Source organism: Elephas maximus, chromosome 3 (assembly GCF_024166365.1).
Source record: "Elephas maximus indicus isolate mEleMax1 chromosome 3, mEleMax1 primary haplotype, whole genome shotgun sequence".
NCBI lineage: Eukaryota > Metazoa > Chordata > Mammalia > Proboscidea > Elephantidae > Elephas > Elephas maximus.
The window spans coordinates 14,775,899-14,790,656 of NC_064821.1; the positions used below are offsets into that span (position 1 = coordinate 14,775,899).

Here is a 14,758-nt window from a genome sequence, read left to right on the forward strand (position 1 = left end):
TCTGTTCTACAGTTGGCCCCTGGCCTTGTCCTGACTGATGATATTGACCTTTCCATCATCTCTTTCCAAAGATGTAGTCAGTCTGATTCCTGTATGTTCCATCTGGTGAGGTCCATGTGCATAGTCACCATTTATGTTGGTGAAAGAAGGTATTTGCAATGAAGAAGTCGTTGGTCTTGCAAAATTCTATCATTTGGTCTCCGGCATTGTGTCTTTCACCAAGGCCATATTTTCCAATTACCGATCCTTCTTCTTTGTTTCCTACTTTTGCAATCCAATCACCAGTAATTATCAATGCATCTTGATTGCATATTTGATCAATTTCAGACTGCAGCAGCTGATAAAAATCTTCTGTTTCTTCATCTTTGGTCCTAGTGGTTGGTGCATAAATGTGAATAATAATTGTATTAACTGATCTTCCTTGTAGGCCTGTGGATATTATCCTATCACTGACTGTGTTGTACTTCAGGATAGATCTTGAAATGTTCTTTTTGGCAATGAATGCAACAGCATTCCTGTTCAAATTGGCATTCCCAGCACAGTAGACTATATGATTGTCCAGTTCAGAATGGCCGGCCAATACCAGTCCATTTCAGCTCACTAATGCCTAGGATATTGATATTTTTGCATTCCATTTCATTTTTGCCAATTTCCAATTTTCCTAGATTCTTACTTCGTACATTCCAGGTTCTGATTACTAATGGATTTTTGCAGCTGTTTCTTCTCATTTTGAGTCGTGCCACATCAGCAAATGAACATCTGAAAGCTTGACTCCATCCATGTCATTAAGGTCGACTCTACTTTGAGGAGGCAGCTCTTCCCCAGCCATCTTTGAGTGCCTTCCAACCCGGGGGGCTCATCTTCCAGCACTTTATCAGACAATGCTCCACTGCTTTTCATAAGGTTTTCACTGGCTAATGCTTTTCAGAAGTAGACTGCTGGGTCCTTCTTCCTAGTCTGTCTTAGTCTGGAAGCTCAGCTGAAACCTGTCCTCCATGGGTGACCCTGCTGGTATCTCAATACCGATGGCATAGCTTCCAGCATCACAGCAACACGCAATCCGCCACAGTACGACAAACTGATAAAAAAGACATTGAAATCCAGGTGAAATTGTTCACTACAGTTTAGTAAGTAAACCCAGCTAAATGCATGTGTACCTTGCTTTCTGTAAGCCCGTGCTTACTGGTCATGCTGTATGTACTTATATATACTGGATATGCATTATATCTAGGGTATAAAAACTTAATTGAGAGTGAGATTAGAAAAAATTCTAGAAGATGTCTCCTTGTGGTGCAATAAAGGAACTAAAGAAACAAAGGAGAAAAACAGAGTTCTAAAATATTATTTTTCCTTGGCTTGGCTTAAAGTTACTCCTGAATAATTATGACTTGATCATTCTCCCTTATGATGTCCACTCTTTTTAGGTTGTTCCCAAAAAACTACCAGTTTGTTCTGGTCTTTCACTTTGCCATTGAGGAGATCAACAAGAACCCCTACCTGCTCCCCAACCTGTCCTTGGGTTTTGACCTCTACAGTGCCATTCCCAGGGACCACAGAACCTTAGAGAGTGCCCTGTTTTGGCTCTCGGGAGGGAGGCAGATTCTCCCTAATCACAACTGCCGGAGACAGAGCAAATCTGTCGCTAGCATTATGGAAAGCAAATCAGCATCCTCTGCAGAGGTTGGAACACTGCTGGAGCTCTACAAAAGCCCACAGGTCGGTGGATTGTGAGCTCTGGGAACATAAGATCAGGTTGTGTCAATGGCATTCCCTGCTGTCTAATCAAGGGAAAGGAGGAAGGAGGGTTTATGTATTCCTTGACTGTTGTGCACAAATTCCAATGAATTCTGAGGATTGTGAGCTTATAGCTTGTGCCATGAAGGAGGATGAAGGAAGGGGAAGGAGCAGTGCTGTGTATCCTTTGAAGCTCAGCCCAGATTACAGCTCAGGACCAATACATCCACGCCAACTTCTGGAAATATAATCTGCTCACCTTCAACAGATAGCTGTGTGCCTTGTCGAAAATGCCCCAGGCAGGGAACTTCCCCAACCAGGATAAAACCCTTCTCAGGGGACAGACAGAGGCCAATAAATAATTGATGTGGGGGTAAGGCCTGGCCCTGTAGTCTGAATATGGTATATTAATAAAGTCCCCAACAATCAGTTGAGATGCAGATGCAGCTGTCTTATGGTTCAGCTTCTCCCTCTGTCCAATCCTGCTTTTCTCATGTGCCCAGAGGTGTGTCTCCTGAGGGCACTCCCATAAACTTTCCACATGCCACTCTCCATATCAAAGTCCCTTTCCAGGGAACCTGATCTAAGACAAGCAGCAGTCAGAAAGAATTAAGGCCAAAATAAGATTTAAAAAAAAAACCCATTGCTGTCGAGTCACTTCCAACTCATAGCGACCCTACAGCACAGAGTAGAACTGCCCCACGGGGTTTCCAAGGAGCAGCTGGTAGATTTGAACTGCAGCACTTTTGGTTAACAACCATGTTCTTAACCACTGTGCCACCAGGGCTCCAAAATAAGAGCCTTACGTTATGAGAATTCTGTGATGGAAAAATCATATTTCGAGACTCAGAGTTTATAATTGTGCTCCTCAGGATAATCTACAGTATGCTGAGGTATTAAGTTAAATCCAAAATATCAAGGGTGTAACAGGAAATATTTATTATCAGGGTTCATATCCAACATTGATCGCTAGGGAGATGGGCCTCAGTTACTAAGCCACAGGCTTAAAGCTGGTGGAAACACTACCATCGTGCAGGTGCACCAGCTGATATTAGTGTCTTCTTCTGTTGACCTGCAGGAGATGACGAGCACACGGAGATCTTCCACATCATCTTTTATGCTTTAGCCTGAAAGTCACACCAGGGGTTACACATCATGTCCTGAAAGCAGGGTGGCTGGAATATATGGTCTTCTGTTTGAACAGAATGAGAAAAGAATTGTGGAGGGTCCAATGCAGTTTCTTATTTTTCTTCAGCAGATATTCCATTAATTCCCCCTTCCACAGAGAGAATTCTCTCACTCCCTCTCTAATGAAGACCACTGAAATCCCATGCAACTCAGATTCATGACCTTTCTTTGTTTCATATTCAGGTCACATATGGTCCTTTTGATCCTATTCTGAGTGACAAAGACCGGTTCCCATCACTGTATCCGATGGCCTCCAAGGACGGCTTTCTGGTCCATGGAATGATCCAGTTATTGATGCATTTTGGCTGGACGTGGGTGGGGCTTTTTGTCTCTGAAGATATGAAAGGGGAGCAGTTCCCCAGGACCTGGAAGCAGAGATAGTAAAGGAAAGTATCTGTGTGGCCTTTGTAGAAAAAGTCTCTGAGATCAGGAGACTACACGAAGTCAGTACGTTGATGTTGAGAGACAGGATCAGGGATTCATTAGCAAATGTGTATATACTGTATGGTGATGCTGAGAGTATCAAATTTATAAGCTATTTCACAGAAACTTATTTAATCTCTGGAAAGGTATGGATCATGGAAGAAAACTGGCATAATCTTTTGCATGACATCTATGGAAGCCTCTTATTTTCACATTGGGAGAAGGCAATCCCTGGCTTCAGACACTTTATCAAGGGAGTGAACCCATCCAGGTATCCAGAAGACTTTTACCTCAGGAAAATCTGGCTTCAAATATTTAATTGTTTGATTGTCGGGACATAATGTGGAGAAATCGAGAACTGCCCACCAAACGCTTCCTTAGAGTCGGTGCCAGTCTCTATGGGCATGATGAACTTGTCTGATTCTAGCTATCCTGTCTATAATGCTGTATATACTGTGGCCCAAGCCCTCCATGAAATGCTTCTGATTAACACAGAAATGGGATCTACAGGAAATGCAGAGGGACCTACGCTCCTCCCCTGGCAGGTACATCTCCTCCAGAGGCAGGATTTGTATTGTTCACCTAATGGCATTGGTGGTATTCTATTGAGGCACAGCAGCATGACCAGGCTTGTGACTCATGGTCAATAGGATCAGGCAAAATGAATGAAAGATTGTTCCCAGTGGATATACTGATAAGTGCAATTTTTGAGTATCAACTTGGAAAACCCTGGTCATGGGGTGTGGGGAGAAGTTCAGTTAAAGACCATGCAATAAGAAATGGTTATCAGAAAAGTTTCTTAAGGCCTAATATGTAAGATATGACCCAACCACAACTCATGCGAATTCACAGGTAGGTAAAAATGGGTCAAGTCTTTATTTCTCCCTGGGATACATACATTCCCCTTCCTTGGTATTCTAAAATGTCTTTGGGAAATGTTCTTTTTTTTTAGCCATACCTGGTGACACTCTGACAAGTGCTTTATTTATTTTTTCTTACCAAACCTGCGACATCATGGGAGCGGGGGTTATAGTCCCAATTTGACATATGAAAACCCACACAATACATGTAAGATTCTGGGATTACCTAGGATGAAAATGGATTTGTTGGGATGTTAAAATCTTCATTTACACCAGTTCTAATGAAGCCGCAAGCAGACTTTTTTGGTCAGGGTTGAATCAAAGCAAACATGTAAGCCAACCTCTAGATGGTGTCATGATTGGATTTGATTAGGCCTCCATTATTCTGGAGCCCTGGTGGCATTCTCCCTTGAGCCAATGGGATGGTGGGCACACACAAAAAAATCAGCAACTACCATAACAAAATCCTGAGGGTAGAGAGGTGGGGAAAGAAGAATTAATTGGTAGGTGTGAGCCCTCCATCTCTAATTTGAATGCAATCCTGTTTTAAAATTATGCCTCACCTCTAGCTTCATCCATTTATAAGGAATATCCAATTTACAAACAGCATTGGGGACAATATATTCTTGGATGAGAAAAAAAACTCTATGACACGGTATGATATTGGAAACCCTGTGAATTTTACTGGTGATTTTAGCCTGCTGATTAAAGTCGGAGAGTTTATCTTCAATAATCCACACGATCAAGAGTTAGTCATCAACAAAGAGATGATAGAATGGCCTGTTGGATTCAAAGAGGTATGACATCATCTCAAAATTGGACGTATACATTGTAGCTTTATCTGAACAGAGCCATGAGAGGCGATTGAGTTGGCACCCTGTTAACCCAGGGCTAAATTTATGATATTACTTTCACATATTATACGGCTGCACCTCTGGGAAGAGTAAGTTTATATGTGTAATTGTTTGATTGTTTTTAATTTGGGTTCGATTAGCCGTTAAGTATTGGAATGCATACACTGAAGGGAGGTAATGGACCTACTTTTTAAATTTTATACTTGGGTATCCTCCATATATCACAGAAGAGTCTTAATCATGCATGCTCCAATCCCTATGTTTAGATGCACTGTAAACACAGATAGAGTCTGGATTTCAGCGATCTCTTTATAGATTTCATCCTCATTCTTTTTTCTATCGGTAATTTGTGTATCGAGAAGTCATCATTGTTTTGTTTATCTTCTGAAAGCACTGCCCGTCATTTCATCCAACTTACTACAGTTTATCAATCTTGGGCAGTTTTGTGGATGTTTGTACAGAAGTGATACTTCCACTTTTAAGGTTTCATTAAATGCCCGACAAAGGGGTACTATACCTGAACTCATGAACTCAGATTTGGATTAACCCCAATATCTGGTCCATAACATCCACTCATTGTTCTTTGCTGGTACACTTCAATTTATTTATGTAGGTACCTCTAGTAGGAAGTCTATTTATCACGTTGTTAAATTCTTCCATGTAATACCTAAACTCTTATATCCAGTCAAGTATGGGGGCATGGTAAAATTATCCTTGGACATACAAGGCCTCAGAATCCTTATGATACAGTGACCTACACTGAAAGGACTTTAAGATAAAAAAAAGGAGAGAAACATTCAGGGGATGTTTCAGGTGATGTATGAGATAAAAGTCACCAGCTACTTCGGTAAAATTTTGATTGTATGTGTAACCAGTTAAAGAAAGAGGAAAAATATTATTGGTAATTTATATTTAGAGATCTAGGTAATATCAACAGGATGGAGCTGGAAAAGTGCCAGAAAGTGTAATAGAAGATCCAATTTCTTGCTTATTAGTGGACAAGCTGCTAATAATGTGCAAAGTAATAACCAATGCATCCTTGTTTCTCTGCAGACTCCTCAGTCTGTGTGTAGCCAGAGCTGTGGTCCAGGATCCAGGAAAATTCCAGAAGAAGAAAGGCCATTCTGTTGCTTTATTTGTACAATTTGCCTAGAGACAGAGACTTCATATCAGACAGGTATGAATGTTTATGACTGCCCTCTAATAACCCCAGCCCTCGCGCCATTCTCTCCATGAAAAGGACAGGAAGGGGAAGTTGCAGTGGGGTCCTAGGCCATGATTGTCTTCTGTTTTTTCTTTCACTCATTCATTTACCATATTTACTTTTATACCTAATATTGCTACGACATTATGGGAAAGGAGTAGATCTTTTGCACACTATTGGAACTAAATTGGTGTTAATTCAGAATAGATTGTTATAAAGTTAAGATGATAACGTAAGCTCTAAGGTCACTACTAAGGAATACACTAAAATATACGCTGAAAAAATACACAAGAGGTAATCTAAATACTTGCAAGATAAAAATCAATTAATCATAATTATGTATACATGTTTTTTGTATATATGTAATTATAAAATACATGCAGAAAAATACACAAGAGGGAATCAAAATAGTACACAAGAAAAAAATATATGAATCATTAAAAAAGACCATCATGCGGGAATTCTGGAACAAAAAAGGTATACGATAAGTAGAAAACAAAAAGCAGAAGTCTTCTTTTATCAATAATTACCTTCCATATAAATTGATTAAACTCTCCAATTAAAAGGCAGTGATTGGCCTAATGGATTGAAAAGAAAAAAGTAAATGATCAAATACTGCATATAAGAAACTCACATACAGTGAGTTATAAAGACACACATACGGTGAAAGTGACAGGATGGAACATTGATATTCCATGCAAATATTAGCCAAAAGAGGGCTGGAGCTGCTATGCTAATACCAGACAATGTGGACTTTGAGCAAAAAATCATTACAACAAAGAAGGACATTATATATTCATGAAAAGGTCAATATGTCAAAGGATACACCCCTTATTATTAAAACAGAAAAGAAATATAAGAAGGCATTGTCGTTTGCTTCTGCAATATCCATCCTTCATACCTTCCCACCAAATCCCAAAGAATGTTCTGGTATCTATCTCTGTACCCCTTAGCACAGTTGTTAGGCATTTGTCTGCTAAGCAAAGGGCGGGAAGTTTGAATTCACCAGCCACTACCTGGAAACCTTATGGGGAAGTTCTACTCTGTCCTATAGGTTTGCTGTGTGTAGGAATTGACTTTACTGAAACAGGGTTTTTTACCCCATAGCTTATGAATCTTGTGCGAAGTTAAACCAAAGTTCAGAACTAGTTATAGCCCCTACTGGTCAATGTGAATTCCCAGCACCTTAACCTGTGTCTTAGACTGGGTTCGCTAGAGAAGAAGAACCAATAAGGTGTATAAATATATGCATTTATATCAAGAAAATGGCTCACACGGTTGTAGAGGCTGGGACATCCCAAGTCTGTGGTTCAAGATAGAGGATTCTCCTGATGCACATAGCCACAGAGACTGGCGAACCCAAGATCAGCAGGTCAGAGAGCACGGCTCACACTCACAGGCTGTGAAAACTGATGAATCCCAAGACCAGCAGGCAAGACCACAGGAAAGCTGCTACCTCAAGTCCCAAGAATCTAAGGTCAGATGAACAGGAGATGAACGTCTGCCGGATCCAGAATGAGTAAAAGCCCACAAGTCTTGCCAGAATATCCACTTATATTCAATGCAGGCCACACGCCTGAGGAAACTCCCTTTCAACTGATTGGTTACTCACAGAAGATCCCATCATGGAGATGATCCCATAATATCAAGTCTCATCATGGAAGTCATCACAGCATCACAGGACTCTCAAACCACTGAGAATCATGGCCCAGTCAAGTCAACACACAGCCTTAACCATCACAGCCAGTAACTGATTTAGAAAAAAAAGGGGGGAGGAGGGAACCTTTATGGTTAGAAACATCAAGAAGAACAGTGCTAAATTGTTTTGGGAAAGATAATCCTCACACTTCAGAGAGCTACATGAATCTTCTTTCTGTCTCAATCTGAGTGAGAATAAGGAAACTTTTAGACTTGATTATTCCATGAAAATACTGTCAACTATGGCAGTACAGGGCCAATCATCAAGAATACACTGGGGACAGCAGAGGAAATGGTTGTGACAATCTTAGTGCTTAACAATATAATAGACCTTTTTTGTACCATTAGCTGAAGATTCAGTTTGACTGGGTTTTTTCTTACCTGCAGCTGAAAGCATTCTCCCTGGATCAGGAATAAACCTAAAAACCCACTGCCACCGAGTCGATTCTGACTCATAGTGACCCTATGGGACAGAGTAGAACTGTCCCATAGAGTTTCCAAGGACTGCCTGGCAGATTCGAACTGCCAACATTTTGGTTAGCAGCGGTAGCACTTAACTATTGCGCCACCAGGGTTTCTGGGTCAGGAATACAGAATCTTAATCTGGTGTGTCTGAGTATTAATCTGAGGAGGTCAGTGTGCACAAAGAAGGCAAATGTAAACTTGGTAAAATGAAGAGCTTTTGAAACTGAAATGCCGAATCTTTGCTTTTTCTCCAGATGCACAGCAATGTGTCTAGTGTCCAGCCCATGAGTACCCAAACAGTGAGAGAAATCACTGCCTCCCAAAGGTTGTGACTTTCCTGTCCTTTGAAGATTCACTGGGGGTGACTCTGGCCTGCATTGCCTTGTGCTTCTCTGTTGTCACAGCTGCGGTTCTGTGGGTCTTTGTGAAGCACCGAGACACTCCCATAGTCAAGGCCAACAACCACGCTCTTAGCTACATGCTGCTTCTCTCCCTCCTCCTGGCTTCCTCTGCTCCTTACTCTTCATTGGCTGTCCCAACACAGCCACCTGCCTTCTCCGACACATCACATTTGGAGTTGTGTTCACTGTGGCTGTTTCTACTGTTTTGGCCAAAACTCTTACTGTGATTCTGGCATTGAAGGCCATGAAACCCAGAAGAACCATGAGGTGGTTGCTGGTTTCAGGGGCTTCTAACTCTGTGGTTGCCATCTGCTCTCTGATCCGAGTGATTATCTGTGGTATCTGGCTGGGTACCTCTCCCCCTTTCATTGACATAGACACACACTCTGAGCCCAGACACCTCATCGTTGAGTGCAATAAGGGCTCAGTCACTGCCTTCTACTGTGTCCTGGGATACCTGGGATCCTTGGCCATGGGGACTTTTTCCTTGGCTTACGGGGCCAGGAACCTGCCTGATACCTTCAGTGAAGCCAAGTGTCTGACATTCAGCATGCTGATGTTCTGCAGTGTTTGGGTCACCTTCCTTCCTGTCTACCACAGCACCAAGGGGAAGGCCATGGTGGCCATGGAGATCTTCTCCATCTTGACCTCTAGTTTGGGGCTACTAGGTTGCATCTTTGCCCCAAAGTGCTACATTATTCTAATAAAGCCTGATAAGAATGCTTTGAAAGAACTAAGGGACAAAATAGATTTCAGGGGAAAGATGTGGTCTAAGAATTTCTCTCACTAGTGCCTATCTGGTTTTTAGGCTACCGAACAATAAACCAGGTGATTTTGCATCCAGATGTTAGAAAATAGTTGAAACTGCTTTACTTCTTTACTTTGGAACAAGTTCTACCTCCTTTAGTTCTGGAATTCTTGTGTACAACATTTCTCAGCCAGCCTTCATGATCACAAATGTGAATGTTATCTCAGATTAATGGTTATCCAGAAAATGTTGTTTGTGCATTAATTACTACACTTCCTTTAGTCAACTGAGAGTCGCTGTAAACAATCATGTTTTTTGGAAAATATTTAAGTTGTACTGCGGCTTTCTATTCTATTCTCTTCTGAACCCTTTGTTGTTGTTTTTAGGTGCTGTTGAGTTGGTTCTGACTCACGGAGACCCTAGGGACAACAGAATGAAACACTGCCTGGTCTTGCACAATCTTCATGACCATTGTTATGCTTGAGCCCGTTGTTGCCACCACTGTGTCAATCCATCTCACTGAGGGTCTTTCTCTTTTTTGGTGATCCTCTGCTTTACCAAGAGTGATGAACTTCTCCAGTGTCTGGTCCCTTCTGATAACATGTCCACAGTATGTGAGATGAAGTCTAGACATCCTTGTTTCTAAGAAGTAATCTGGCTGTGCTTTTTCCAAGACAGATTTGTTTGTTCTTCTGGCAGTCCACTGCATATTCAGTATTCTTAGCCAACTCCATAATACAAAGGCATCAATTTTTTTTTTCCATCTTCCTTATTCATTGTCCATCTTTCATAGGCATATGAGGCAACTGGAAACACCATGGCTTGGGTCAGGCACACTTGACCCCTTTAGAGATTTTAAATGTTAACTGTAGGTTTATAATATATTTAGTATATTCCTGAATTCAAGAGGTAATTAGTTTACATGTCTTTCACAAATGTATCATTTATTATCCATAAACTTGTTATTACAAGATTTTTGCCCCACTGTTTTAAATGGTATCTTTATCACGTACTGAATTCTCACATATATGTGGATCGGTTTCTTACCTACATGATTTCTTCCTTCTATTGATAGATTTTTGTGTTTGTGCTTATTTTTCGTCCAAATACCAGACTTGATGGAACGGTTTTATCATTGAGGTAGAGTTATTATAACATGCAATGAACCATTTTGATGTTAAATCAAAATCAGTGTCAGTTAATGAACCCACAATGTTCTGTAACCACCACCTACTTCTAGAACCTGATTATCACTCCAGAACAATACACATTGCCCGTTAAGAGGTTACTCCCAATTCTTCCCTTCTCCTAGGCCTTGGCAACCATCAATCTTCTGTGTGTTTCTATGGATTTGTCCATTCTAGATATTCCATACAAGCATTTTTGTGGAGGTGGAGCCAAGATGGCAGAATAGACAGACACTTCCATCGAGCCCTCTTTACAACAAAGAGCTGAAAAAACAAGTGAAACTAAGACAGGGAGCAAAGGCCCTGAGATCAGAGGGCGCCTGTTTGAAAAATAGCAAAGAGATTGGTGTGGTTAGAGGAGAAGCAAATCCAAGAGAAAGAGACTATATTATAAGAGAGGTAATAGGGGGTTGAGTGTGGAACCTAGAGACTTACTAAGACAAGGAACAGAGGGCCCCCAAAATCTGCAAACAAAATAACAAGAAATGGGCCAAGGCACAGAAACAAAGCCATTCCTCAGAACAATGGGGCAGGGTGTCTAAAAATACCTTTTAAAGTTGCCTTTCATAAGCAGTTGGAGAAAACCAGGCCCAGGGACATGCACAGAACATCCACCTGACCGCTGTGTAACCCCTTCCACCGGGGCAATGAGGGGCTGCAGGCCCAGCCAGGGAATTGTATCCGGGGAGCAAGAGACTGTGCGGGCGTGACACCCAATAATAAGTCCTGCTACGAATCCCACAGGCCTCCAGGACAGGAGCCATCTTAGAAAGCTGCTGCGCATACCTTAGTTAACATATCCCCACCTATGCCTATGAATAAACATGAATCTTTTCCCGCCCAAGAACTTCTAAAAATGTGGGCCTTTGTTTTGTTCTGTGAGATGAGGGTAAGTATTGCTCTAGGCCCTCCTTGTCTCCGCTTCCAAGCCTCTTCAATAAAGCTATGCTCATGTGGAAAACTATGTGCGTTACCTGCTCATTCTTGACCAGTAACAGGCAAGAACCTTATTCCAGTAACAAAACGAGTATATTTATGACAAGCTAGGAGCCCTGAACATCAAAGGCAAGCTTAGAAAATGAACTGAGGGGCAGGGGAAGGAAGAGACGGTTCAGAAGCGGAGAGGAGTTACCGAATCACTGGGAGTCCTCAGGCAGCATTTCCTGGAGCGGCAGCAGTTTCCCCAGGGAGAAGCAGCCACCCACACACCCAACTCACACCTCTGGAACCAGAGCAGAATGGTGCTCTCAGCAAAAGCTAAGAACTTGTGAATATTTTCCCACACTCCCCCACCCCCTGCAGCCCCCTTACAAGCTGGCTTCAGTGGCTGACTTCCCTGGGCCTGAGATGGGCCCTGTTCAGTGCCTAGAGCCATCCTCCCAGCCATGGAGAAGGATTAAATTAGCACTGGGGGAAAAGACAATTTGCCAGCTCTACTATCCGGGGGAGCTGAGGACAGAAGTGGATCCTGTCCTGGCATAAACAGTCTGTGGACTTTGAGTACCTTTCCCCTCGGCATGGCTTTTGTGCACCTATTTCAGGAGAATAAGCCCTTGTTGGCAGACTGCAACCCTTTCAGCTGTGTGGCGGAGAGGTTGGTGTTTGATGTTTGAGACTGCTTTGCCTATTAAACACGGTCTTCACCTTCCCATATCAGGGGCCTAAGGACTGGTAGCTCCACTCAGTCACCCAGCCACCTGTGACAGGGGTCCAAGGATAACTGGTACCTCCCAAGTCCTTACAATCAAAAACATTGGGTGCCTGTGGTCCACCTGCAGAACCCACCCACCTGTATGCTGTATGGATCAGGGGACACACCTTCCTCAGAGACACGTGGGGGATGATTCTCAGTCCCCTGCCTTTTTCAGAGTGTGACCTCTGCAGCAACCAGATACCGGTACCTACACCAATTACCCCTGCCCTTCTAAGACTATAGGACAAAGCCTGTACCACACACTTGATGATCAGCTAACTGAAAAATTGAGCTGAATTCATGCAAGAAAAATGAATGGACTTCTAGACTGATATACCTGATAATAGCTCTAGCCATTTGGGGACAGGACATCAGAGCTCTAAAGGTGAAAATAATCAAGCCAGCTCACTCAAGCAACCCATTTGGGCATATCAAAACAAAACAAAGCATGAAGCTACAACACAGTAAGCAAACATAAAATAAACTAAAACAATAACTTGTAGATGGCTCGGAGACAACAGTCAATATCAACTCACATAAAGAAACAGACCATGACCACCTCAACAAGCTCTGAAAACAAAGAATCCAGGGATCTTTTAGATGAAAGTGCCTTCCTGGAATTTCCAGAGGCAGAGTACAAAAGATTAATATACAGAACCCTTCAAGACATCAGGAAGGAAATGAGGCAATACACAGAAGAAGCCAAGAAACGCAGATAAAGCAATTGAAGAAATTAAAAAGATTATTCAGCAACACAATGAAAAATTTAATAAGTTGGAAAAATCCATAGACAGACAGCAATCAGAAATTCAGAAAATTCAGAGAAGCAGATTGGAGCAAGTGGAAGGCAGAATTTCTGAACTTGAAGATAAAGCACTTGGCACTGATATATCTGAAGAAAAATCAGATGAAAGAATTAAAAAAAATGAAGAAACCTTAAGAATCATGTGGGACTCTATCAAGAGAAATAACCTACAAGTGATTGGAGTACCAGAACAGGAAGGACAGCAGAAAATACAGAGAGAATTGTTGAAGATTCCTTGCCAGAAAACTTCCCTGATATCGTGAAAGACGAGAAGATATCTATCCGAGACGCTCATCGAACTCCACATAAGGTAGATCTTAAAAGAAAATCACCAAGACATATTATAATCAAACTTGCCAAAACCAAAGATAAAGAGAGAATTTTAAGAGCAGCTAGGGATAAACGAAAAGTCACCTACAAAGGAGAGCCAATAAGAATAAGCTCGGACTACTCGGCTGAAACCATGCAGGCAAGAAGGCAATGGGATGACATATTGAAAACATTGCAGGAATTGAATTGCCAGTCAAAAATCATATATCCAGCAAAACTGTCTCTCAAATAGCAAGGTGAAATTAGGACATTTCCAGATAAACAGAAGTTTAGGGAATTTGTAAAAGCCAAACCGAAACTACAAGAAATACCAAAGGGAGTTCTTTGGTTAGAATATCAACAATATCAGGTATCAACTCAAGACTAGAACACTGGGCAGAGCAACCAGAAGTCAACCCAGACAAGGAAATCAAAAAAATAATTCAAGATTAAATAATACTCAAAACAGGGTAACAACGATGTTATTATGTAAAAGAAGGCAACATTAAAAGATCTTCCATATGGAGAAGACGATACAGCAATACAAAGAAATAAAAGTGAGTTATAAATTTAGAAAATAGGGGTAAATAATAAGGTAACCACAAAGGAGACAAACTATCCTACACATGAAAATGAAATAGAAGAAAAAAATACAGACTCAGCAGAAACAAAGTCAATAACAATGAAAATGAAGAAAGGACAATATATAAAGCTAATCTACTTAGCTCATAAAATTAAGCGGGAAAAAGAAACTGTTAATGACATGCAAAAAAAGACATCAAAATGATAGCACTAAATTCACACCTATCCGTACTTGCGCTGAATGTAAATGGACTAAATGCACCAATAAAGAGACAAGAGAGTGGCAGAATGGATTAAAATACATGATCTGTCTATGTGCTGCCTCCAAGAGACACACGTAGACTTAAAGACACAAACTAAAACTCAAAGGATGAAAAGAAAAAAAAAAATACATCAAGCAAACAACAATGAAAAAAAGAGCAGGAGTGGCAATATTTAATTTCTGACAAAATAGACTTTAAAGTTAAATCCGTCATAAAGGAGAAGGAAGGACACTATATAATGATTAAAGGGACTATATAGCAAGAAGATATAATCATATTAAATATTTATGCACTCAATGACAGGACTGCAAGGTACATAAGACAAACTCTATCAGCATTGAAAA

At 41.3% G+C, this 14,758-nt stretch overlaps 1 protein-coding gene across 1 annotated transcript; it reads left to right on the forward strand.

Annotated features, from left to right (window-relative positions):
• The first annotated feature begins 1,188 nt into the window (after positions 1 to 1,188).
• LOC126070884 (vomeronasal type-2 receptor 116-like) lies at positions 1,189 to 9,617 on the forward strand. Its single transcript, XM_049875221.1, is given in 7 exon segments — positions 1,189 to 1,193; positions 1,425 to 1,716; positions 3,106 to 3,302; positions 4,903 to 5,002; positions 6,113 to 6,236; positions 8,681 to 8,926; positions 8,929 to 9,617. Coding segments are annotated over 7 exon segments (1,653 nt in total).
• Positions 9,618 to 14,758: the final 5,141 nt, after the last annotated feature.